The sequence below is a fragment of the Corvus cornix genome, chromosome 28 (assembly GCF_000738735.6).
Source record: "Corvus cornix cornix isolate S_Up_H32 chromosome 28, ASM73873v5, whole genome shotgun sequence".
Taxonomy (NCBI): Eukaryota; Metazoa; Chordata; class Aves; order Passeriformes; family Corvidae; genus Corvus; species Corvus cornix.
The window spans coordinates 38,907-66,871 of NC_046356.1; the positions used below are offsets into that span (position 1 = coordinate 38,907).

At 41.0% G+C, this 27,965-nt stretch overlaps 1 protein-coding gene across 5 annotated transcripts in view; it reads right to left on the reverse strand.

The window, feature by feature from the left end:
• Positions 1-6,258: 6,258 nt before the first annotated feature.
• The window catches only part of RANBP3 (RAN binding protein 3), a 55,426-nt gene continuing 33,719 nt past the window's right edge, over positions 6,259-27,965 (reverse strand). For all 5 annotated transcript variants that reach the window (XM_039566068.1, XM_039566069.1, XM_039566067.1 and 2 more), the window contains 12 exons: positions 27,806-27,871; positions 26,229-26,321; positions 25,017-25,120; positions 19,075-19,194; positions 18,408-18,511; positions 16,035-16,113; positions 15,030-15,132; positions 14,069-14,193; positions 11,983-12,103; positions 10,639-10,781; positions 8,589-8,769; positions 6,259-7,700 (listed from right to left, as the gene is read on the reverse strand). In XM_039566068.1, coding sequence (XP_039422002.1) covers positions 7,657-7,700; positions 8,589-8,769; positions 10,639-10,781; positions 11,983-12,103; positions 14,069-14,193; positions 15,030-15,132; positions 16,035-16,113; positions 18,408-18,511; positions 19,075-19,194; positions 25,017-25,120; positions 26,229-26,321; positions 27,806-27,871 — 1,283 coding nt within the window. In that variant the 3' untranslated portion in view covers positions 6,259-7,656. The remainder of the gene's footprint in view (positions 7,701-8,588; positions 8,770-10,638; positions 10,782-11,982; positions 12,104-14,068; positions 14,194-15,029; positions 15,133-16,034; positions 16,114-18,407; positions 18,512-19,074; positions 19,195-25,016; positions 25,121-26,228; positions 26,322-27,805; positions 27,872-27,965) is intronic.

A 27,965-nucleotide genomic window follows, 5' to 3' on the forward strand; every position in this document is an offset into this window, starting at 1 on the left:
TTCCCACAGTACTCACCAGTGAGATTTCCAGTGGTCCTTTCCTGTGGACTATTCACGGACCGCGCTGGTCCATCACTCGTCTGTGGGTCTTGGGTACCCAATCAATCGCTCAGCGCTGGTCACCACCGAAGGGAGCTGGTCATCTAAAACTGGGTGAGGTGTGCCTCCAGCTCCTCTTGCCGTGTGCAGGCCCCAGACTTTGGAAGAATCCTGGGGACGAGTCCCCATTTTGTATGGAAAATCACGCACTGAAAAGCCAGTGTCCATAAAAGAGACAGAGGAGTCCTGCAACTTTATTCGAATAAAGGGAGAGAGTGCACTGGGGCACACGCCCGCGGGGTTTTCTCTCTCCAGGTCTCGGAGGGCGCAGCCTCCTTTTATCCTGCACTCCCGGCCGCAGGTTGCCCTCTTCCTTTCCCCGTTGGCTGAGGTACCAGGAAGGTGCAGCCTTCCCGAACCGCCCACCACAGTCCCCCTTGAAGCTGGCATTTTATCCCGAAGTTCAGAAGTTCAGGCCTGTGCAGACCCACTCGTCTGTTTCAGGAGCCGAGCTCCCTGGGCTCTGTAACAAACCTGCTGCTTGAAGTCAGTAGAGACATTAAGACCCCCTTCAAAGACGTTAGCACCCGTGCCCTCACCCATCGACTTGTTTGTAAAGACATTATCACACATCTTCCCTATCAGTGACATCCCTTCAAGCAAAGCTCTTTCAGCTGTTTTCCCGACTCTTGAAATAGCTCCAAGATCTGAGTGAAGAAATCTACAACTATCGTTCTTAGCTCAAGCTTTCTCACCTTTCTACCTCTCTTTTCCCTGTATGTGAAAAGCATATTCAATACTTGATTTCTGCATTTTCCAGTATGCTGGGTCCCCCACAGCATCTCTTCTCTGCGATAGGAGCTCAAAACAGCTGGAGTTGGATGCTACTGTTCCATTATCCAAAGGAACTGTTTGAAGCACTGTATCCGGCCGGCAGTGAAGTCGGAGCTTCATGAGCCCCGGCTGCCGGGAGAGGAGAAGAAGCACGGCCAGGGTTCGGCAGCTGCACCGGGCTGTGGGACACCGGAGATGTGCTGGAGTGTGCTCAACACGGCAGGCAAATCACCTCTGTTCCAGAGTTGTCTCAGCGCCAGAAGGAACTGGTGTGGAGTGCATTCACAGCAGAGGGTCTTCCACGGTCCCTCGGCTTGGACACTGCTTCCTCTGCGTGCCAGAGAGGTTGCTGTTCTTACACACAGAACCAATGCCACCATCAGGCACTCACCAGTGCTTTAATAAAGGAGGCATTTTTTAGAGCAGCTTTGCCCCTTTTCCAAAGCTCTTTCTAAGCACATCGGACGAAGGGCTGTGTGACCCTTCTGGACAGCAGAATGGAGAAAACACTCGCCTGCAGGGCGGCACACGTTGCAAATGCTCTCTCCCCCATATAAACATACAGAAGCCACTGAATCTTGCACAGGGCAAGACTCGACACCATTAAATAACAAATCGCTTTCTGCGCTCCAAGCAGCTGTTAAAAGCTCTTCTGAGGCTGTACCCCATGCGGTAGATTCATACTGCTTCTTCCACCAACAAGGGAGGTGGGACAGAGAATTCACATCTCTTTTCCGTTGCAGCAGGTACAATGCCTGTAGCTGCAGGACTCAGCACCCTGGTGTGTACAGCTTTTTACTTTACCTCGTGAATAGACTGCAGCTAACCTTGCCACACTGCTGGTAGGGGTTATTCTGCAGATACCCATCCTTGGGCTGCAGACCCTCCCCAGCCAACTTCAGAGGGCTGTTACGATGCCATGAAGATTTTTGGCCTTTTCTTTTATACCCGTTATACCTTTTTTACAACTTCTGTATTCTTAGTGCTTTTTGCCTACATTCTTGGACCCATTTGTTCAGCTAAGAGACTGAACATTTTAGAAGCTTCGTAGCTAGGGATCAGTGTTCCCCAGACCCCAAGGTCCTCTCCAGAACACATTCTGCAAACTAAGATAGAACCATCCAGGAGAAGGCTCCTTGGGAAGGGGGGCTCACTTGAGCCTCTCATTGGGGAATCTTTGATAGATCTGCTTATTAGTAAAACCTATAATGTTATACCCAATCTTTGGGGGGGGGGGGGGGTGGAATTTGGCGGAGTGCATTTTGATGCACATGACCTGGACGTGTGCACCTAAGAATCCTTAAAATAAATACCAAGGTAAAATCCCTTTTCCCCTTCTAACCGTGTATGACTCTTGATTTTAAGACCAAGAAAAGGCATCAGTTACAGTAGGAGGGAACAGTTACCTTACTATAAACAGGCAAGTTCCAGGGAAAGCAACACATAACTAATGTAACATTACTCTTAAAACATTAACTTGGTTCCAAATATTTTTACTGTTGATAAACAAACTTGCTGATGCAGAATATTAGCTCCCTTAAATAGGGGGAGGGGCTTGCCATCATACTACAAAGCTGCAAATAACTGGGGTTCCTTCTATTTTCAGAAATGGCAGAACCATCCATCAGCAAATTGCATTCAAAACATTTCCCCATCCTTCCCTCTCGGGAGCTTCTTGTAGGGCCTTGTCCAATACATCTCCTGTCTGCAGAAGCAGTTGTGCTCTGAATTCTCCAGAGAACAGGAATTTGTCTGCTAAATGGAGTACAGACAGCAAGCTGCTTTTCAGAGGACAGTGTACAGTCAGCACACGGATGCTCAGGTACATGTTACCAGCAGCACACATCCTGCAGCAGGGGCTCAGTGACACCTCCTGATCTCTGGAACAGGAGGAGGACATCAAACATAATATCACCACTTGCCTCTTCCAGTTTCATTACAAGCTGAAGGTAAGCTACAGGAATTCGATCAGGAGTAGTTAATACAAAATAACTGCACATTAAATTCACAGATAACCTTGGAAAAAGCATTCACTGTCCACCCCTGCAACAGAATTACCAGTGTTCTCAGTGACAAATTCAGCTTTTGTATCTTTACAAAAGGAAAAGTTCTGGAAAGGGGTCCTTGAAAGGAGGTAGCTAAAAGGGAGCTCTAAATACTATCTTCAAATGAGACTTTTATTTACAGAAATTATCTGTAAGCATTTCTTAATGAGACACCTGTACTTTCACTAGCAGAAAAGAATAAAGACTGACTTTGTCTAATTTAGCAATTTTCTCTTGCACCTGTGTTGCTCTGTGCTGATTTCACAGGAGGGAAAAAAAGAAACACTTAAAAAAAAATTAAAACATCTTTATAATATCCTGTCTGAAAATCTGCTACCCACACAATGAACTAGAGTTCAATTTAAGCAAGCCAGTGCACAGAAAGACCAAGTAACACCGGGAGAAAAAGCACACAGTGAAAAGTCAGTTTAATGAAATCTTGTATGACAAATTATGGCAATTATCATATCTGGAAATCCTAAAACTAGAGGAGATTATGGGAAACATGGTAAATTTTCAAATATGTAACATGTTTCTAGAAAGGAAAGAAACCATTTCCTACACTCACTGGGAGAACAAGAGATCACTTGAACTGCAGAATGGGACATGTTAGGAACAGTCATTTAATGGCAGCAATACCCAAGCAATGGCATCAATTGATGCTTCAGGGAACAGAGAGGAGCCATTACAAAGTTGGAGGGGGTTTTTTTATCCCTGCAGGCTTCTAACAATCTGGTCACCTCCCACCCTAGTTCTAGTGCAGGATGGCTGAGGACTCATTTATTTCGATCATTTCCTGCCCTATCTTCTCTAAAACCGTGCATCATGCACTGGGAACTGGACTACAGAAGGATGTTGTATTACAGCATTCTCTTACCTTAATGTTTGTATTTCCTGTAGGTGTAATCTTTTTCTTTTCATTTTATGGATAAGAGGCTTACTTCTGGTTTCAGTAGCATCACCATTCTAGCAACACTTTCACAGAATCATAGAGCATGCTGAGTTGCAAGGGACCCATCAGGATCATCAAGCCCAGCTCCTGGCCCTGCACAGGGCACCCCAACAATCCCACCCTGTGGCTGAGAGCACTGTCCAAATGCTTCTTAAGCTCAGGCTTGGTGCTGTGACCACTGCCCTGAGAAGCCTGTTCCAGTTCTAAAATCACCCTCTGGGTGAAAAACTTCCTGGTATCCAACCTAAACCTCCCCTGACTCAGCTTCATGCTGTTTCCTCAAGCTCTGTCACTGGTCATGAGAGTGTAGAGTTTGGTACCTGCCCCTCAGCTTTTTTTCCCCCCTCATGAAGAGGTTGAAGATCACATTGAGGTGTCCCCTCAGTCTCCCCTTCTCCAGGCAGAACAAACCAAGTGCCCTCAGCAGCTCCTCATACGGCTTCCCCTCTAGACCCTTCCCATTCCTTCTGGCCCTTCTTCGGACACTCTCTAGAAGCTTAATGTCTTTGATTATACTGTGGTGCTCAAAACTGCCCCCAGAACTCAGGGTGAGGCTGCCCCAGTGCAGAGCAGAGAGACACAATCCCCTCCCTCGCCTGGTTGTGCCTGATGTCCCCCAGGACACGGCTGGCCCTCCTGGTTGCCAGAGTACACTGTTGTCATCATCAAGCATGCTCAAATTTACTACACTCTTCAGTATTGTTTTTCCACTGGAAAACCTGAAAGGCTGTGCCTGCGTGGGTCAGCAGCCACACAGGCTATACAGGAATTGTCAACACCATACACGTTAACAAAAGGCCTAAGGGGAAAGATGGAACAGGAGCACAATCAAGGGGAAGACTGCTATAAGGCAGCAGAGCTGGTCACCATCACCCTCCCCTCGAACAGCCGCTGCCCGGTACAGGAAACACAACGCAGGGCTCAGGGTGTTTCGTTTGTTTGCTTGCTGACACAGGTTTTAATGTAATTCCCATGCACATTATGATATGACAGTCTTACACAGATCTTTTGAGACACATGGGCATTATCTGGTTTTGCCTGTCACTGGTTTACTAAGGCTTAAAGCAGAGCTAAGTCAGGGTTTTGCTTTGGCCTAACTATATCTTGCTGGGCAGGGCCTGAACTCAACCCACTGCCAATTCTGTTGGGATGCACAGCAACACAATTCTGTCAGGATGCACAGCAGCATTTCTGCCTTCACTATAAACATTTATACAAAGCTTCTAGCTAAAAATAAAATCTGCATCAGTAAACAGTTGCTGAAATTTTTAAAAAGCTGTAGGTGATTGTGTACCACCAAACCCCAAAGCAAGCATGCTTATTCCATTTTTCTGAATTTTCATGCACCATCAACTGCATTTTAGGTAAAACACTTCAAAGTGAGACTCAGCATAGACCCCATAGAGTCTGGGACCAGGAAATAATGCCTGTTTTCCCAGAAGTAGGCTGTGCTGGCCAAGACACCTCATTAATTTTCCTTATGAACAAGCTGCTGACAAGAAACACCTTTACGGTGCAAGGGTGTTTGAAGAGAGTAGTTTAAATCTGAGTATCTCAACAATGTAAAAAGATCCCAGATCCAAAATGCAGATCACTTACTTCAAAGTCCCCAGACCTTGTAATGCAGAAACAAATTGTGTGGTGGGTACTAAAGAACCTGCCATGTTCCTGCTGAAGCATGGCATGAGTAGAGGGGTACAGCAACAGGTCTGTTCATTGGTAAAACCTCCCTACTCTAGGGAGGAAAAAAGAAAACCAAAATGCAAGAAGGCATGAGCAGACAATCCAGAGAGATCAAGATGCAGTGGCACAGCTTATCATTAGCCCTATTCAATTCCCAGAAAAGTAATAACAGATATTCCTTCAACTGGCTACCAGGAAAAGTAAAAGCACCCCTACCCCAACAGCATCAGTCTTCAGTGATGGTCAACAACAGGAAACAGGGGAAGACTTGTTCTTGACTGCCAGTGAAAAGTGTGTTTCATTAAAATAGAGGCAATAAGGACTGTTTCACTATTTGAATACTCAATTTCAAAGTTGATTTTGTACTATAACCTGGGTTTCTGTTTTCAATTCATGCTACACCAAATACTTCTTCCCCTTTCATTTTTTCAGGTGATGCATTTTAGATCCTTAACCTATAGAAGAGCAAGCATGCAAGTCAGAAATTATCTATAAGCAAACTATTTATAAAGGAAATAGAACAATTTGGGGAATTTATAGTGAAAGTGACCTGGTGACTACCAAATTCCAACTCTGCCGGACAAGAACATACCATATGTTTCAGTAAGAAAATAAAACTCAACTTTCACACAAAAGGCTCAAATGATTAAAAAACACCCAAAGCAAAAAAAGGTGAGTTATAGTTACAGTAGGAGTACTTCAGAATTACACACAGAAAAACATTCTTGCTTTTATTTGTGGTGGAACAGAATACAATAACCTTCAGCCCAAACTACTCAAGTCTGGCAGTGTTACCTTTTTCTTCATGCTGCAAGACTTCAGGAAATGGAATGGGGACAGGAAGGGTTAGAATTTAAATTTTCTATTTAAGGCCATTAATTCAGCAACATATTTAAAAATGTCCTCAACTTTAAGCATGAAGAGTTGCATTGACTTCAGTAAGATTATTCACATATAGTTAAGTCAGACAAGTGCTTAAAATGGCTTGTTGAATCAAGCCATTAAATGTGAGCTGCTTTATTTTACAGATTTAGTTTAATGGCTGGCAGAGCTCATTACATGAGCCTATTTTATTCTTCCAAGGGCTAACAGCTGTTTTGTTATTAACTTTTCTGAAGATGTAACCTGTATGCCTCCTACACTCTACTGTAGCCACAGAAACATAACATTTTCTAAGAAAAATTGTATGCAACATCTATTACATATAGTGGCTTAGCTCTCCCTTAAATAGTAACAGAAAAGAACAGTACAAAACAATAGTTTCACTTTTTCAACACACAAGAGCATCTTATTGAAAAACTAAAATAAAAAAGTCTCACCACAATATAAATCCCCAAAAAATAATAATGAAATGGGAAGAAAAAAAAGGAGTTAGCAAAACATCCTGCAGACTTTAAAGTCTCTTATTACTGCATTAGAGAAGCTTTTCTGGTGAACCACAATGTTTTGTTTCTTTGTTTACAAACCCACTAGACAGCAAACAATGGTGTCCACATCCACAACCTATGTTGGGATTAAAAGGTAAAAACATGACCTGCCCCATCTGCAGTCCAAAAAAAAAAGGAACCCAAAAGAGCAGCCAGTGAGCATAGGAACTGGTGAGGACAGGGTTTCCCTGCATAAAGGGGAGTAGGGGTTACAAAAGCAGAATTCAAGTTGGAACTGCGTTGAAAAGTTCTACCTCGGAGACCTGCAAGACATGAACTACTGAAGAAACAGCCAAAAGGTCCCAATGAAAAGCTGTGACAAGCTGTAATGTGCCATTTTAATTACAAGGAAGAGGGGAAATGGTTGGGGGTAGTTGCGTTTTGTGTTTTTGTTGTTGTTGTTTGTTTTGGGGTTGGATTTTTTTTTTTTTTGCTCATCAATATGATGAGCTTTCAACGTCCCAAACCACATTCAGGTAGTTTCCAAGTCTGCTTTTTTTTTTGTGTGGAATCTACTGATCCAGACCAAAAAAACCAAACAAACAGAACAGAGATGCACAGTTCTTAAGTCCTGGAGCTTTCAACACCGCCTGAAATAATCGCTGGCCTGGGGTATCCAGAGATGCCTGCAAGATGGTGTTCATAGCAGCCTTGCAAGCAGATCGGCTCACATCTGCTATGTGCTGCCAACGTTCTGCCCATCACCTTCATCATTAGGACCTGAAACAATAAAAGTAGTTCTTGGTCATAAGAAGTATCTTTTGTTTCTTGCCTTGCAGTAAGAGACCCATCCCAAGCAGCCTACAGAAGTCTCAGATTCAGGTGTTAATGAGAGATGAAAACTGTTGAATTCCTCCTCTCCTGCCTCACATATTCCTTTTCCAGACTAAGCTCTGTCTACTGTAGAATTTTATGTTCTTGACTAATCTGATTCAGGGATCCCAGCAGCATCCCAAAGCCTACAAGCTCAGTTTCCAACCTCTTCAATCTTCCCACTGCTTTTGTTCATATTCATTCCTGGTTTTTTTCCTCCCCTTCTGTCAATCTGGATGGAGGACTGTCAAAGGCTGGATGTTTTCAGCCACAAGAAAGCAAAGCACACAATGACTTCCAAGTTGAAAACACAAAAGGAAGCCTTCCTCAAACTGAAGACTAGTATTTTTCTTAAATTATGGTCGCCTCACATGCAATAAAAAATATTACACTCCTTCCATGCCCCTTTGTAAACCATCTGCTTTCCAAACAGCTCTCTACTGAAAGACCAGTCTGGATGCTGTCTCCTGATCTCAAACTGGGACACTGAGTCATCTCAGGTTTTATGTGTAACTCTTGGCCATGATGAAGGCAAAAATGAAACTCAGAACCAACCTTAGAAATCCTGTAAATTATAAAAAGCACAGAAAACCTCTGCTAAACTGTGGCATGTAACTAAGAGGCAGCACAAGGGCCTTCTACCAGTTTGGAGAAGAAGCAGGAAGTAGTTGCATTTAAAAAGGCAATCCATGCAATAGTCCTACTCCACTGACATACAAAGAGCACAGTCTGCCTTAAGAAATGACACAGAAAAACATATGGAAAACAGGGAACACCACTGTCTTTCTTACTTACCACTTCCAACTGATCCTGAAGGTGCAATGACATCATCATCGCTGTCTTCCTCATTTGACTGCGTTACCTCTGGCTCAGGTGCTACATTCTTGACTTCTTGCTCTTGTTCCACTCTACTCCGCAAGGCCAAGATCCGATGGTGCAATGCAGCGTACAACTGCCCTGTGTCTTTAGAGCTTGCCTGCATTTTTTAATATTCAGAAATAAGAAAAAGGTGCACAGAATTATAACACAATAAAACACTGCTGACATAATACACACCAGTCATGCCACATTTCACAATATACTTTTCAGTTTTCTCTTTAAGTATTTTTCAAACCAGTCAGAACGGGCTGTGGTACACACAGCAGGACACTAGATACACTGAACTCTGGTGGTGAGAGTGTGTTCCTCTGCTTAGCTCCAACTTTCTCTGGCTAATATAGCCAGTACTAGCTGATTTCATATAGCCTTCTTCACACAGAAATCACAGAGCTTTCCTGACACCTTCCAAAAGCTCATATTAAAAAGACCTTCAATTAAAATCTTGCAGATTTTTGCTGGCCTGTCAATCATTCAACTTCACACATTAGTTAATCATAATCAAGCCAATTGTTTTATGAGGCATTGGCGTAAAATTTCAATATGAGATATAATGAGAAAACTGAATGGACAGTCAGGCAGGCAATTATTCCAATTTTTTTTGAACAGACTGTTTCAGAGGGCAGCATTTCTGATAACCTGTTGAAGAATATATATTTTTAACTCTCAAAGGTTAATGGGCACTTAATGCCTTCAAACCAACCAATTATTAGGCCTATCAAACTAAATATTTAATGGACATTATTTAAAAGAAAACTCCCTTCAAATACTACAAAACTTTGTTTTCACTATGTCAGTTAAGTCCTCATAGCAACTATTATCCTTATTCCACGATAACTGTAAGGTAGCAATCCCACTTCTCAGATTCTTTCATAAAAAAATAGTTTCCATCAGCCCCATCTGACACTTGAATCTGTCACCTCTGTATCTGCAAAATTCCCCTGCAATGAGCTGAAATGAAAAAGTAATTCCAAACAGGATACTTTTTATCAATACAAAAATCAAGAGCGAATAACCTGATGGCAGACTAACTAAAACTTTCAAATCTAGAAAAATACTGAGAAAAACTTATCCATTAATTTAACTTCTTTTTCTTCGTCAATGTGTATTTGGTATTGGTATTTAAGTTCCATTTAAGTTCCATTCTGGGACTCCAGATCCCAGCCCTACAAACCTAACGTCACAGGGAAAGCTGACCATTTGCTGATGCTCTCAGTTTCTGATCCCTAGGAACACTAATTCTTTTGCAACATCTTGTGTAGAATCAGTGTAAATCATAAGAATGTGTTCCGACCTCTCCAAATCTGTCAGTGCTTTAGCAGACATTAGGGAATGACTTTTCTTCCTTGCTGACTGTGTGATGAGATGCCAAGTGTTTTAGTAATTCTGATTGGGATTGCCATTCCCCATTTAGCAAGCACAGAAATCACTTTCACTATGCTGTTACTGCTTCGAATACTCTGTATCAAAAGAAAATGGAAGTTAAAATGTGTAACCTTTAAGTACTAATATAATGCTCTTGACAGAGTTTTAGTGTTTCCCTTTCAGTGGGCACCTATCCATCCTTCCGCACTGTAGACAGCGATAGCTTTCCTGTGCTGAAATTTCTTGTAGATCTAATTTTGGTTAAACTATTGCATAAAATCTCTGAAATAATGCCTACTTTTCTTAACATCAGAAAACACTCTGCATTAAACACTATAGAGTCTCAGTATGTGTGGAACACATAACTCCACAGGCAATGCTTTGGACAACCTGGCTTCCTAGGACAGCCTTTGATGTGGCATTTGCTCACAACTAGCAAGACTTTTTAGACAAGCAAATCTGCCAAGTGCCCTGTCCTTGGGGCAGGGGTGATGTTAAGACAGTGTAGGGTGCAAAGAAAAATGGGAATGCTACCTCAACTGCAGTTTAAGCAAGCACCAACTTTAGTAGGAAGGTTAAGACATAAACAAAAACCAGTACTCACAGATATAAGAAAAACTTTAACTCCCTGGTCCTCTGTATCCATGGCGGTGATCCGGATACTCTTCTCACTGGCTTTATCGATCTGCATCTGAGCCCAGAGCTTGGTATTTAAGATTAACCTGAGACTCCCCTGAGTCCTCATCACTAAAGCCAAGTTACAAGATCAGTTAGGTGGAAAAAGACACATCAGGAAGCTCAAAACAGTCAAGACACTTTTTACTGTAAAAATGTTTCAGTCTTTTTTACAAGTAAGCTCTTTTGGGCTTTTGTCACAACTGTAAGTGAGAAGAATGGAGGCTTGTGCTGGTTTTGGCTAGGGTAGAGTTAACTTTCTTCTCAGTCACTGGTATGGGGCTGTGTTCTGGATTTGTGCTGAACAGACAGTTGATAATATGGAGACGTTTTTGTTATTGCTGAGCAGTGCTTGGACAGAGCCAAGGCCTTTTCTGCTCTTCATACCACTACATTGGTGAGGAGGCTGGGAGTGAAGTGGGAGGCTGGGAGGAGACACAGCCAGGACAGGTGACCCAAACTGACCAAAGGGACATTCCAGACCATATAAAACCATGCTCCAGATATAAAGCAGGGGGAAGAAGAGGAAGGGAGGATGTTTGGAGTGATGGTGTTTGTCCTCCCAAGTCACCATTCCATGTGATGGGGCCCTGCTGTCCTGGAGCTGGATGAGCACCTGCTTGCCCATGGGAAGCAGTGAATTAATTTCTTGTTTGCATGTGTTTGTATGCACCGCTTTTGCTTTCTTTATTGAACTGTCTTTATCTTGAGCCATGAGTTTTCTAACTTTTATACACTTCCAATTTTTTCCCCGATCCTCTGGAAGGGGAGTGAGCAAGCGGCTGCAAGGGTCTTGGCTCCTGGCTGGGCTTAAACTACAACAAGGCTATTAAAGACTATGAGTCATATTTAAAGGTACTTAGTCTGAAGCCTTATATGTTAATACATCAAAGTTCATGGCTGCGTCTGTGCTGATAATCTCAGGCTAATGCACATTCCTGCCAGCCTGAACAATCGTGCACTATTCAAACAGACTTCCCCACCACAAGCAACCCATCCAAAACAGCCAGATCTGAATGATGTTACCATAAATTTCTAGTCAAATATTCTAGTTACTAAACATGGCTTGCTTTTATGGGGAGAAAAAGTAACTGGAACATTTGCCACACTAGAAGGGGGCAAATGTTCACTAACTGAAGCAAAAGAAAAGGTCCAAACTGCTTCTGAGTTGCTGTAGCTATGACAAACTGAAGTGAAAGTTGCTGTGTGTCAAGGAAGAACCCTACAAAAACAGCCTGTCATGCAGTATCTCATTTCCCCTGGTTCCTCTTACCCAGTCGAGACTGTAATGTTCCATCATCTGTTGAGGCCATATCATTGAGTCTCAGGAGCCCTCGACCTCTTTCCACCCAAGACTGAGAGCTTTTATCAAATACAAACAGCTTGCACTGAATCTGTAACAGAAAATATCTCTATGGCATAGCGGTTGATTGATGTAATCATATATTTCTTAGTCATCTACTGCTGGTTAAGAAAATATTCAGATTTCATACTGGAATTTTTAATTGTTTATAGCTGTGGAAGCGAAAACAGTCATCCTCTCTTTTGCAATAAATTTCTCAAAATACACTGTCTGTTTTCATAAGGTTTTATTAACAGAAGCTATATATTCTTAAAGAATAAAAGGGTTCAAGATCAAAACAACAAGCAATTTTCAGGTAAGATATAAGCTCTCACAGAGGAAACAATGTCAAAAGAGACTGCCTTATATCAGCCAATTCTTTTAGAAGCCCTAGGTACACACTGCACCACTGAAGATGGTATTTGTTGCTGGGAAGACCCAGCAAATAAAATGAAAGCAAAGCAAAATTCTTCCTGTATTAAGGAACCAAAGGATGAACAAACATGCTGGTTCATTATCAATTAATAAAGCCTGAACTACACAGAGTCATTAGTAAGTGAAGTATTTTCACTGCCTCCCTGCAGGGTTCATTAGTTATAAAATTCAAAAGGTGTATGTATTTTTTCCAACAGCAGGAATGACCCTTCTTGACATAAAAGCTCCCTTTTTCTTCTATGCCAAACATCTCTACTCTATATCCCTCTCTCTAATCCAACTTCACTGTTACTGTTACCTCAAACCATCACCCTCAAGTTCCCCACAGATGAGCATGCACTAGGTGGAAAAAATACTTCCATTTTCCTTCCCTCCATTTCTCATTTTCTTCACCCCAAAACATCTAGCTCTGTATACTCTGTTTCTGTAACATTAACATAGTTCTGTCTGTACAACTCCCATTTGGAATTCTAATGCACTACATTTCACAGGAAAAAAAGAATAAATGTTAGGCAAGAGGTCTGTTAAGTTACAACATATTCATGCAAGTCAGTCCTCTATTAAGTATAGAACTGCCAAAAGCTGTGGTTTTCCTAAGCGAAACAGGATTTTTATCTCTTCAGCGTCTTGTTCAATTATGTGAAGCATCCAGACATTTCTGAATTACATAGAAACAGAGAAGTACCAGAAGAACCATTTAAAGACCATTTATGTCTGGTAAAAAGAAGTCCAAGAAGATAAACATTATAGAGTATCATTTTGTAAGGTAATACAAGTGTAAGTCATAGGCATTAGATACTGACAGTGCAACTGTTTGGTGTCAGAATAGAGCATCATGTCTATAAGAATAAAAAAGCTATCCTTGAAAAGAACACAGTTCAAATACTGAGAAACAAAATATCTCAAGGAAAAAAACAAACTATAATTGGAGGATAAAGAAAGACAAGAAAAAAATATATATACCACTTCATTTTATATGAAAACCCTGCACATTTTTCTTAAGGATATACTGGAGTAAGTATATTTAAGTAAATGAATAACTACAATGTTAAATATACCATTATTAAGATCAGGAGTCTAAGTCATGACCAAATATCCTTCTACAACATCACTAACTCACTTAAGTATCTCAAGCCAAATTCCTGAGTGCTTGTGATATGGTTTCTGCTTTGCAAGAAACCAGACTGCTGGCATAAATAGTCCACTCCAAGTTTTAGAAAATCTTCAGTAGTACAGCAATTAAAGAACTTAAAAATATTAAGTTCATTTAAATTTTCTTCAAATAATTGTCTCATAAAAAACAGAAGCTTCTATGTGGTGGATTCAGAAAAGTATGCTTAAGATACACCTGGATGGCTTATACACTAAAACTTTTCCAGAGAGATGAAATTAAAAAACAATGGATAACAAGTTAATAAATAAGGATCTGATATAAATAGCTAAAGTTTGCATTTTAACACAAGAAAATACATTACAGATATAGAGGAAGGCTGAGTTGTAGGGAATCAGATGGTGTGCATCCACTGGACATCCATATGAATCCCCACAAACTCAAAGCTCCTCTACTCTATCCATTTCTTACCTGTAACACGTTACTTTCAGCTTCCTCCCCAGTAATCACTTCTACCTTCGCTAATAAACACTTCCTTGCTGTTGCTTTAGTATAGGCTGCTGCAGACTCTGCCAGTGATTCTGAAATATTATTAGCTGAACAACATTTTGAGAGTCTGAGAATGATTAGCATATAATTTTATAAGATGTACAAAGGTCTCACACAAGTACACCAGAATTTTGAGATTTTTTGAAAAGTATAGAAGACAGACCTTAATAGAACATGTAAAAAAATGACTGAAATTTTAAGCAGAAGTTAAAGCTTGTCTTTTAATACTTGTTTTACAAGCCCAAGAGACAAAAAAGGTTAAGTTTTGTCCCTACACACAATAGTTCACAACCTTTGCAGGGACACCTGCTTATGTGTAGATGCTCCAGCAGTACTGATACTCCTGCCAGCCATACAGCTGTGCCTACACATGGACAGTACAATTAATTTTCCACTTTCATTTGGGCTTGCAAGCAGTTTACTGAAGGAAACCCATACTTCTCAGAATTTCCATAATATCTTGACAATTTGAAGACATAGAATCCAGCAAACAGTTCTGAGTTCAAGCAACATGTGCTGCTCCCACGCAATGCAATACACATTTGACTCAGAAATTCAGTCACTTGAAATAGAATTGTTAAAAAAAAAGTTTGCTACATTTCTCCTACTACCAGTTCTGTTAATTCCCTCTACTTTTATTCTGTTGAAGATACTCCCAGTACCACAGAATGACAATGAAAAAGACAGTGCAGCCTGTACATGTTCAATATTAGAGGATCTACAGCATCCGGCAACTTCCACATCCAGCCTGTATCTTTGGTCACAGGAGACAGTAAAGGTAACATAAAAATCTTATGTTTTTGAAAAGTAACAGGATATTGAAAAATACAGTAATTTAAAAAAGGATTAACTACCATTCCTAATATAATAGTTTGTTTTTCACCTTTCTCTGGCGTGGCCTCCTGAGAAGACGATTCAGACCCAGACTCTGTAGCAGCATTCTCCTTATTACTCTCTGTACTACCTTCACTTGATTTTGGTGGACTCTATCACAGAAATAAGAGGAGGTAAACAGAAGAGAGAAAACAAACACTAATTCTGCTGAACAGGACTAGTGACCAAGTACTGAGGGCAGCTCCAGTATTTATAAACCATATGGCAAAAAAAGAATCTCACAGACAACATGCTTTCACAGTTAAAGCTATCCTACTAGCCAGCCAAGGAACTGATTGGAGTGCGACCTGAAAACCAGTTCAAATAATTTTCCCTTGAACTCATACCAAATTTCAATCCTTATTTTGAAGCTTTTTGACTTGCTTTGTTCACTTTGACTGAACTGAGTTCAGTTTGACTGAACTCCTGCTTGGTAGTTAGACAGGTCTGAACACTCAGCATTGAATGTTTCCATTTTGTTCCAGCACAGGAATAAAAACAGCAGGAAACAGTGAGGTACTAGAAGTTATTCCTTAGGTTGGTACATCATAAACAGCATTTCTGGAATCATACCTCAGTCCTAAGGCAGCTGCTTTACTGCTGGGCTTGAAACCCCATCCGGGGGGGGCGGGGGGAGTCACATAACTGGACTGCTCTCAATTTTGAGGACAAGCATAAAATACCCTCTAATATTTATACTCCAATAGCCATTTAAAGCAACAAGCTGTGCCATAAAATGCTTGGGAACAAGAACCACATGTGCTACAGAGAGGGCACTGAATATCCTTACATTGACAGAGTTTGGCAGAGAAAACCTGGAGAGTATTGCTGGGCAGACAATAGCTCATAATGAACTACCTGTGCTGCACTCAAAGTAAGTTACCTTCAAGGGGAACCACTGAAAAAAACCCCCATACTCAAGTGACAAGTATAATTAAAGGCTCTCAAAATTCCTGAGTGAGAATCCATAACAAACTGCTCGCAGAATTACAACATATACATAGTGGATACTCACTAGGACTCGCTCACTCATGTTCTGTCCAAAAACAAACTTGTTGCTAGATGCATCTGCATTGTTTGTAGAGTTCTCTACACTGAAAAAAACCCAAGAAATAAACCAGGTTTACAAGACCGAAAATAATACCTCTTTTATTTTCTACTAATAAAATTCCTCAGAAAGTGAGTGATTGTCACTGGCTTTAAAGAAGTAAGCACTGATTGACACAAACATAGGTAAAAATTAATTCAACTTAACACGAGAGCACATTCTAGTTCTACAGAACGAGAATTCTCTCAGAATGACAACAAATGCTTTTGTCTCTGTAAAAATCTTCCCCTTCAGATAACTAATAACATACAAAGCAATGCTGAGTGCTAAGTGAGGGCTGATTGTCTAATCATATAACATGCTTTTTTTAAAACAGTACTCTACATGCACAGAGCTTGAACTACTACATATTTTTAGGCCAATTCTCTCAAAAAGGGAAAGAACTGAAACAAAAGCACTTCCAATATCGTAACTGAAGCAAAGGTAGCAGGGATAAGTAATGCCTTTTATCAGACTAGCTGCAATACCACAGCTTCTCCACGAAGTTTCACAATCAAATATCAGCCTTTACTTCTTCCTTATAGAATAAGCGTCCTCCTCCCATTAAGTATTTTTATTAACAGATTTTAAATCCTATTTAGGAAGGACAACAGTTTTATTCTTTTACAGACTCAAGTTATTGTTCCTGTCCCTTTCCATCAGGCACACCTTTCTAAGACACCAGCTTGCTCACGAAGTGAACATACAAAAGGCAGACCATTCTGAATCAAGCCTACATGCATTTCACCAAGTTTGGAAAATGGGGACTCACATCAACATGATTCAAGTGAAACCAAACAAACCTTTAAACTGTACATGTAGAGTTGCTACTTCTGAATAAGGGGATTCCTAGAACAGAGGAGATCCTCAGTGGAAGACAGCTCTACCTACTAAGGGAATTAAATACCACAGTTCTGAGCTCTAAATGCCGACAGGGAACCCAGTGTGGCCTACCAGCATCTGCTATGCAACCTAGCACATTTACAGTTTTTAAAGAATTGACAGTGTTACACGAAGGGAGGAGTTTCCTTTTACAAGTTGATTACCATAATGCTTTGCCATCTCAGCTGAAAATCAGAGCCAACTCCCCTTAGAGAAACTACTTTTTTTAAGACAAGTCCAAAACTAGGTTTCTGGAAATTGACTCACCATGAATAAATCCTCCCAAAGTAAACACTCAAATGAAATTACAGGAGATGTCATGTGAGTTGGAAAATACGAAAAAAGTATTTCAGCATTTGAAGGTCACATATTAGTAGTTATTGTCTGCCAAATCTGATTGAACAAATCTGACTCTCTCTTGTAAAGACATTGACCTGGCATCAAGAGGGCAAAGGTGTTCTCTACCTCTCCAGTGCATCATCTGAAAAGTTCAGCATCAAAAGTTCATCGGACTGCAAAACTGCCCACTGCATGGTAAACAACAGGATCTTAAAAATGCTAAATGTAAGGACAAAGCAAGAATGTATTGGTGCTTTTCCTACAACTATTTCATGGCCTCAAATAATCTGAACTTCAGCTTACTCCAGGAGCAGAGATGTTGCTCTACATCATCACTCTTGGTGGGATTTCCTCTCACGCTTTTCCAGTTATTACCTGAATTCACAGCTCTGTATCTTCTGTTTTCTACTCATTCTGTACACTACTTCATTTTTTTGACCACTACGAAGCTAGCATTTTCACAGAGCTGTATCCCTACCTCAGCCTCAAGTGAAGGCTGTCAGCTCAGAGCTCATCACTACGTAAGACAGGATTAGCAGTTTTCTCCTGGCTGCCTCTCTTTACCTATACATCACATTTCTTCTGATGTTATTGCCTCATCAGAAGTTCTTTCAAAATACTCCCACAGTTAGGCTCCTACTTATTCATACAGGCCCTCTACATTACTCTGAAAAGCTTACTATCATGAAAAAATTTTAACTACTCTTCCTTTTATCCATATCATATATGAAACATACTGAACAACACAAATACAGTGCAGATCTCCACAGGATTCTACTGGTAGCTCAAATTTAGTCCATCACTGTTTCTAATCATTCATGAGAAGACTTCTCATCTCATGCTTGTTGGTTCTCTGAAGAGGTTTTGGTGAGGATGTGGTCAAATAAATAGTATCAAATGCATCTCCCTTGACCAGATGATTGAGGATTCCCCAAGATCTGAAGACTGCCATCTCATTCTTCAGAAGCCTGGGTGCTCACTGACTCAGTCTAAGCCCTGCATCCAATAAAGAGCAGAATCATAAAGAATTTTCAATAAAGAGTAAGGAGAACTGTTCTATTGGTTTCCCTGCAGTCTCACCTGGAACTGATGTACTGTAGAAAATAGTTTGTTGCAGAAGGTGTATCTGATGTCAGAAGGCCAGCATTCTGCACGTCAGCAGTTTCATCACTTTCATCTCCTAGCTAGAAAAAGAACAAGTATGTATCAATAGCTTTTCAACTCATTCTTTCCAAAGACAAAGTTCCATCCACAAATACCTTCTACAATAAAACAAGGTAAGTCTATGTCCCAATGTTACACTTTCTTTTATTATGCTAGGAAACCTGTAGCAAACCTGTCTTCAATAGGAGTACTAACAATCCAACTCAGTTATTCTGTGCACAAGTTTGAGCCCAGGCTGCCCCATTTTTCCATCTTTTCTGTGAAGTCTTGGTTGCATGGAAGCATCTTAGGACAACACTTCAACTTAATTCTAACCCAAAAGGTAAGAGAAAACACTACATTGTAGTGAGCTTTAGCTGTTACTTATGATTGCAGTAGATGCATTTATTTTTGAAAAAGCTTCTTATGCTACTTAACAGAATTCATTTATTAAATGTCCAGAAGACTAATTTTATTGAACAGTCAACTCCACTGTGTTCACAGCTTTTAATTTTACATATATACATGGAGGTTTTAACCTTTTCATATAGTAGCTTCACAGTACTTCATAAACTCTTAGTCAAGAGAACAAACACGTGTTTACCTTAACTCTATCTCTTAAGTTTTGCCCAAACACAAATGCTTGCTGTGCATTTAGTTCAGCCTTCTCACAGCTGTCATCATCTGAAGTATTGTTGGACTCCTTTTTCTGACATTCTGCTGCCTAAAGAAATGGAAAAAATGTAGCCTAAGAAGTTGAGTTTCTCTAAATAAAAACACCTTACAACAAGGTGAGTCACACACTAATTTACAATGACAAGCCAATAACACTTCCAGATCTACAAGGCACATTTTGCATTTAAATAATGTCTCTGTTGTTGTTTAAGTGTTTTTCTTAGCAAATCACAGAATAGTTAAGGTTCAAGGGAATTTCTAACAACCATTTGGTCCAAACTGTGTTCAAAGCAGCATCAACTTCAAACATATATTCGACTGCCCAAGATCTCACATCAAGTTTCAAAAAATCCACATGTGACAGTTTTACATTTTGGTAGTCTGGTTCAATGTTCAACTACACTAAGTATGATAGCTTTGTCCTAAAACTCATCTGGAATCCCCTTCACATCACACCTGCAGCTTCTCATCTGTTTGACAGACACTTCCTAATTTCATTCTTATCTTGCCGCCGCCTACCACTTGAGAGCTGAGGGAAACAATCCAATTCCCCTGCCCTAGTCCAAGAAGAACATACTCAGCTTTTTCATTCTTTCATCCCACATCCTGAGCTCCAGCCTCTAGTCCCCTCGGTCATTTTTAAGTGTCTTTCATATACTGTCAAGCCCCAAACTATATATGGTATTCCTGATGCCATCCCCCAGTGGCACAAAAAGGGAAAGATCACTTTCCTGAACTTAATGGCTGCAGTTTTAGTAAAGCAGACCATAAGTTCCCTTAATCAATAAAAGGATATGCTACTTATTCATGTTAGACCTATTGTTCATCACTGCTGCACAGCATCTGAAGGCTCCTAAACCTTTTGTTCTGCTATGGACTTTCTATTCTGCACCTCTGCCACCTGCCTTCCACAAGTGGCTTTGTGACCTCTTCCTGCACCTGCTGTGGTGGCACTTTTCCTGAATATTCCCACACTGTAGTTCTTGTTCCACTGTACTCAGAGCCCTGCACTTACAAACCCTTCAAGTAGTGTTGGAAAGCAATTGCAACCTGCAGGGGAATCACTCCCTTCCGCTTCTGTCCTAACTTCCTACCCCATAGCTTTTGACACTGATGGGAAGACCCAACACTACACACACACACAAAGCCTCACAAGTGATCCATATACAGAAGTTGCCCCTCAGCAAAGCACACTCCCATCAGCATCAACAGCACCATAAGCAGAAAAGAACCCCAAAACCACAGGAAGTCTGAGCATACTCTGAAGAAAACTATATAGTTACTATGGGAAGAACATCGGGGGTACCACCTGCTCCACTGGAGAGGACACTCAGGGGGAAGATGCCTGTCTAGGGAACCCATTACTAGTCTTTATGGCTGGCCAATGTGAAGTTTTCCCTTTTCTTTCCCTTTTTGATTTCCCTTCCTCCAACATAAAAATAACTGTCGCCCTTAGAAGCAATATTATCAGCTATAGATCTGCGAATAAATTCTGCATGTGAGAACTTGTCTCAACACTTTCCATGCAGTATCAGGATCCCCAAGACTTGCCTGCACAGCTGCTTTCTAGCCAGTCCTTCTGCAGTCCTTGTGACACATGGGTTCTCTCACCCTCGGTACAGAATTTTGCATTTGCTGACCATCAGCTAGTTTTTCTCAGCTTGTTTTTCTAACCTGCTGAGATCCTGCTGAACAGCCCCTACCTTCCAACATATTGGCCATTCCCCCTTCCCACAGTGTACTGGTATCCACAAACTTAAGATTTATTCCACCTTGTCAGGTTGTTTGTGCAAATGTTGAACAGAATACTCTTAAAGAATGCCTTCAGGGACTGACACTTGTCACACTTCCAACCACTGGCTGCTACCCTCAAAGCTCACCTTTTTGCTTTAGCCAGTTTTTCACCCACTTTAAATTCCACCCAACCAGTACACCTCTCTCCATTTTGGCTATGACAATGATACTTCAGACCATACAAAGATCTTGTTTAAAGGCAAAATCAACAAGTAGGGCTCTCTGCAAAGCAAATAATCTCAAAGGGTAAAAAACCCGTCAGGTTGGTCTCTGTTTTAGCTAGGCTGGTTCTTCTCAATCCCTTTAAGGTGCCTCATATTCTACGACTCCTTCACCACAAAGGGAGAGGAAGGAGCCGAGCAATTTCTACTTTCCTGGAACTTCTTTCTTGCTGTTCTTGGAAAGATGTGCCACGTTCTCTTCTTCCCCAGTAACGGGGACCCTCCACAGTACCACAACTCTCTAGAGTCTCACACTAGCAACCCCCAGCTCCCTGTCCTGAGCTCATTTTCTTCCCAGTACAACACTGGTACAACACTGTATTTTGGATGCAGGATGAGAATAATCTTGATCACACACTGATATTTTGGTTGTGGCTCAGCTGGGCTCACCCCAAGTCAAGGACTTTTCAGTCTCATGCTCTGCCAGCGAGGAGCTGCACAAGAAGCCTGGGGGGAGCACAGCCAGGACAGCTGACCCAAAGTGGCCAGGGGGATATTCCATGCCACAGAACATCCTGCCCGGTGTGTAAGCTGGGGGAGCTGCCTGGGGCCGACTGCTGCTGAGAGACAGGCTGGGCACAGATCAGAAGGTGCTGAGCACCTGTACTGGTCATCACCTGTTTTCTTTGTGTATTATTTATCTCTCTCTCCCTTTTTCATTGCAATTGTTATTATACTTTACTCTGTTTCAACAGTTAAATAACTGTTCTTATCTCAATCCACTAGCCTTACTTTTTTCCTGATTCCTCTCCCCATCCCACCTGAGTGGAGGGAGTGAGCAAGAGGCTCCATGGTACTTAGCTGCCAGCTGGGGTTAAATCACGGCTCTCCCTCCACACCCATGGATACATCCTATCTGGTCCCATGGACTTGTATATGTCAAACTAAAACAGTCCTTCAGCAAATTTATTGTAAGAATTCACTCCCTCAAACTTCACCTAAAGAAAGGGACTTGGTAGACCTGACAGCAGATCTCTTCAGTAGAAAACAAGACAAAGGCATTGAGTACCTGAGATTTTTTTCATGTCCTTCCTCACTAGATTCCCTTCAACATTTTGCAGAAGGCCTACAATTTTCCTTCATTTTACCTTTGCTGCCAACACCAGTAGAAGCCTTGCTTGCAGCCCTTTCATTCCCTGTCATTTCCAACTCCAGCTAAGTTTAGACTTTCCCAGCTCTCCCACACACCCAGGCAATCCTTCTGTATACTTCTCAGGTGTCTTGACTGCTTTCATGAGTTATATGCACATTCTCCTTCTGGGTTTAAGGAGCTCCCAGCCCATACACGCTGGCCTCCTGCCAAACTTGCACAATTTCATGCACTTTGGGATAAACTATTCATTCTCTAAGGTTGTTGTCCATGGAGGTAACAAGCTCTCATGAGCCCTGCTGTCCTTCAGAATCCTACCAACCAGCTTGATGAATAAGCTGAACTCCTCTCTCCTGAAGTCTGGATCTTTATTCTGCTACTTATCTTCCCCAGATCCCCCAGGATCTCAAACTCCATCTCATTGATGCCGCAATGACAGCTACTCTCAACCTTCGTATTTCTAGCCAGTTCTTTGCTGTGAATACCAAGGTACAGCTAAATACCTCCCATGTCAACTCACCCAGCATATGCAAATACTCTCATCAACTTATTCCTAAAATCTCCAGGAGTATTCTGGAGTATTTCTACCAGGACACGTTGCCATTTTATCAGGTGTCCAAGTACTTAAGTTCTCCTTTAGAACCAAGACCTGTAATTGTGAAGCTTCTAGTTCTTCAAGGGCTTCAGTTACTTTCTCTACTTGATCAGTCTAAATCTGGTGAAGATTCACTTTAATCTCCCTCTTGTTGGCTTCCCCTCTAATCTTAATCTATAAAGCCTTGACCAATTCAGTGCCTTCCCAAAACAAAGCCTCTGCATTCAAACACCTTCTTTTAGCATACTGGAACCCATTCTGGTCTCTTTCCTGCTTTATTTCCTAAAAAGCTCTTATGTATCTAATGCAGTACTCCAGTTGTCCAAGTGAACCTCCTGTATCCATGATCCCAGTGAGGTTACAGAACCATCACTGAACACAGATCTCCGATTCCTTCTGTTAGTTTCTCAAGTAGAGTGTTATTGCCTCCACGTGCCAGCTATGGTGCCTCCTGCACATATCACATAGGTCAAGAAAAGCAGTAGGAAAACAACAAAACATTAGGTCCAAGAGTTTCACAAATCCCATTTTATGTTTAAGGGACAACCTTTGCATAACCTAGCTGTATCATTTGCCTTCAGATTCTAATTTTGGCATTTCAAATACATCCTTTTTCTGCTTGCAATTAGAAATGGGCCAGTGTTGATCACTGGGAGTAGTCCTTCACCACTGAATGATACACAGCATAAAGGAGCATTCTGTTGAACACAAGGAAAAATCATTAGCCTAGGATTTCCTCAACACGTCCTCTTCCTTCTGGATAAGGATCAGCATCTCCCTGCTACCAAAAAAGGCTGAGGGCTATCAAGTGTCCTTGCACATCTGACAACTTTCAGCTACCAGACTCTCCTACCAGTCAAGAAACGGTGGCTCAAAGGCTGTAGCTTGTACCCATCTGAGGACAATGTTGCTTAGGCCTCCTATAGCCTCCTAGGGATTTTCGAGTCAGAGACCAGGTAAGTAGAAGTTGCCACAGAGCTGCTCAGGGTATGACAACCACCAGACTAAGAACATTCCCACTCTGCTACCTTGTATAAGCACAAGACAGAGACATCAAAGAAAAATCTTTTCTGCCAGTAAAATAAGACCATGACTCACATCTGCTCTAACAAAGGTAGATCGTGCTCATGTAACACTGCAAATACCATATACCTGCCCTCACAAGGAAGCTCGCTCTCTGTGGTACACCAAATCTATGCCACAGATTTGCATATACAATTACCAATATAAAACAATTCCAGAAGTAACCTTTCACTCTCATCAAGCCATCTAATATTCTGCAGAGACTCCAGCACTTAACACAACTACTCCATGAACTCAAATGACTTCTAGCTCTGCTAGAAAGCTTCAGGAAGACGAAATTGACTACAAATCCCAAAACAATAGAATATTTCACCACAATCCTTGGTAAAATTGCAAATGTTCAGTTATGAAGCTTTATACCATTTATACATAGCAACCAGATTTAAGAGCTTTTTTCTACCAGAAAACTTTCTCCAAGGTCAGTTGATTAAAAAACTTAAGAGGACTTTTGGATGTTAAAAGCAGATAAAGGGTGTCCCTAATGACATACACAGCTGGGTTACAAGCATGTCCCACAGTTTTCATACTGGTACATGTTGGAACCCTGGGTGCATTCTATTTATTTATTGCTACTTAGTTGTGGCAGTAGCCTATCACTAAACCTTTAAAAGCTATTCACACTGCAAGTGTTTCTGCTTGCATACTCAGGATTAACACTTGAATTTCAAGTAAACTGTTCCATACTCTTGTATTAGCAACATTATTTCTATGCTCAATATGGGGACAAAAAGCGAACAACTGCCTAATGAAGCTACCAAAAAATCCACCCACACTCAAAATCCCCAAACATCCTCCTCATGCTATCAATCAAGACCTTCAAATGCTAATGGTTAGCTCAAAACCTGCAAGGAAGGAAAGGACTGGACACACTACACAGAACTGGAAGTGAATATTTCATTATCTTTCTTTCATGACAGCCAATAAACAACTTCCAATGCACTTAGATGTCTTTTGCTCTAGGTGAAGCTTTTCAGCCCCTCATTACCGGCACTGTCCACTTCCTGTAGGGAATTCATGTGCTGCCACTGGCTTTTTACTCTGTTCAGAGAATATTTATGTGGCACCTTGAGTCTCCTTCTCCAACTCACCTTGTCTTCAGAGTCTGAACTTTTCAGCGTTGCATCACTTGGTGATTCTGATGTGGCTGCAGAATCTGGAGGGATATTTACACCATTGGTGCCACTGCTGAGAACTGCAACATGGAAAGAAAGAAATTACATAAACTCTCTAGATATTTAGACTGTCATAAAAGTTTTCTTACACAAATTACATGCAGTCTTCTGTTTAAGTCCATTAAACATTGCTACGTAAACTAAAAGTTCCCATAGTATTTTGCAAGAGACATGAAGACCATAATTCAGCAATTCTTAGCAGAATCAAAATTCCAAATGCAGAAAACCAAGTCAGCAAATTAATCTATACAAATGTTGTAAGGACTTCAACAGATACAACTTCAAGCAACCATCCTGCTCCAATCTAATACAGTTCACAGCCAGCAGGGCTTGTCTTCAGACTGATCTACCTGCTCACATACTGAACTCCCACTGAAAATGTGTACCCCAATACTAAGTTCTCTGGAGAATCCAATCTGTGTCAGGAGGCACTTCAAGAAATCAACCTAGAAATGTTTGGTTCTATCCCAGATTCAGTATTAACTGAAGTTACTCCTGTTTCTGTTCAACTGAACTTCCACATAACAAATGGCATCAGGCTGGGGGAACATGGGGTTTAGGAGACATGGACACTTTAAACAGTTTTTTTTCCTTTAACTTCCAGACTTTAATCATACCTATTTCCATCAGCTATATCAAATACCATAATACAACAAGCATTATATGAATGACCAAACTTAAGAACTAAAATTCTATATTCAGAATTAAAATTGTACGTCAAAGTCCCAACTCCAAAATGGTCCCCAAGCCCAGAGCCACCTCTCATTGATTTAGGTACTTTACTGTTGATCAATTACCAGTAACAGCTTATTACACCATGGTCAATGCTGTCATTTGAGATTGCTATATCACATCCTTAGAAGTCTTTTTATTCCAAAACTCAAGCTTAGACTACAGCAAAGTTAGAAGTCTGGCAACATCACAGTCATCCTACACAAGACCTGAAGATTCCACTATGTTATCCCTCACATAATACAGATACACTTACCATTTAAGATGTTTCTCCTCTGAAAGGAGAAAACTAGAAAAACCAACGTAGGTGTTGAGTAAAACCAAACTACTACACCAAACAAATTCAATACTTTTGTTCTCTCTCCACTGTATTTAGAATGCAAAAGCATTATTTACCCATCTGTGAGAAAACTTTCGGCTGTGGTGCCTGTAATACTGCTGGACGGAGCACACTTCGCTGCTGTTCCTTCGGTTTCTGGCTAGGGAGACCTGCAAGTCCAAAGTTTTTTCAAGAACTATAAGGCTTTAAAGTTGGAAAATTCAGCTTCATCTAATCTCTAACTGCTTCCAACAGAACACACAATGAAAAAACAGACACTAGAAAAGCTTCTACTCCCTTCTTATCCATCCTTCACTCAGCCTCAAAAGAGTTAGTCCCAAATAGGGACGACTATTTCCTAGCCTTAAAAGACATTTTAAAATATATTGTCTACCTAATCCACAGAACGAAAGTTTACTACTGATCCAGAAATAAAAGCCAATATGTAAGAGAAATGACCAGTACAGCTATTTATACACTGACATTTTATTCAAATAAAGACACTTTCAAGTCTTCTTTTCTCCTTCCAATGAAGTCATTTTCAGATATGGGTAAAAGATTTTTTTTTTTTTATTCATACAATCAAACATATTGGTACTGCAATAGTTGTGTTGTGTCATTTAACAACCTTTTAGCTTTTTGAATTAACCTGGCCTCTCCGGTTTGTTATAGTAAGATGCACAGCACTATAACTCTAATTCTGCTATGATTCAAAAAGCTAATTGACCTTAAACAACCTAATTAAAAAAAACCCCAAACATTGTAACATCAGCTCTAGAAGGTTATGGCAAGCCCAGAAGGTTCAGTTTTCTTCACTGAAAAAAGTCAAGATGAACTCTTGATCCAATAAAATACTGCAACAGAACTCACTCATAGCAATTAGTTCTATTTCAGGCCACCCATATTCAAAGGGCATGACATCAGAATATAAAGCTATCTTAAGTTCAAATGTTCATAAGCTCAAAAAAGCTTGTTCCTTTCTTAAATTTACCACTCTTTCTGCAAGTGAAATGAAGTTTCCATATAGTTATGAAGCAATAGCTTTCATTACCTAAATAGTTTTGGGTTTGTTTTTTTCCCCCTCAAATTCCTAAGGAGCTGTAATACTAATGTCTTTCTGATAGTGGCTGGGTCTACATCAGTGAACAGGGAACTCAGTCATAGCCAACCTGTAGTGCAGAACAGGCATGATCAAGGACCTGCCACCCACACTGCTGCCAAACGCCAGGGAGAGCAGAAGTGGGCACTCTCTGACACTTCCGACTGCCCTGGCCTGGTTCCAGACTGAACTTTCAGTAATGGCTGGAACTTGCTCAAGGCACTCCTGGAACACCCTTTTTCTTCCAGTTTGCTACCAAAGGAATCGAGTTCACTGACTGCAGGATTACTCCAAGCACAAACAGAAGTTTGCTAAGCAGTGACAACTGGGAGATGCACTTCAGACAGGCACAGGTGATCCAAGCAAAACATGGATGCATCCATACACGTTACACAGTGGATATGGGCACAACCACCCTAGAGAAGCCAAGATTTTTTTCTGCAGACACATAGGTATTGCCACTATCTATTTACAATAGCAGGTTGATGAAACTACTAACTAAATAAAATGCTTGAGCTGGTTTCTTTGTACTGTTGCAGTAAACAGTGAACTCACCTGCACTAGGTGCCTGACCATGGATAAGTATTGGTGGCTTCAGCCGGAATCCACTGCTCTTTTCCTCTGGAAGTGAAATACAAAATCACAAGGACAAAGCTGTAACATATTTCTAATATTCATTCAGTCATACAATTCCTCATGTTTTCCCCACGGTAAC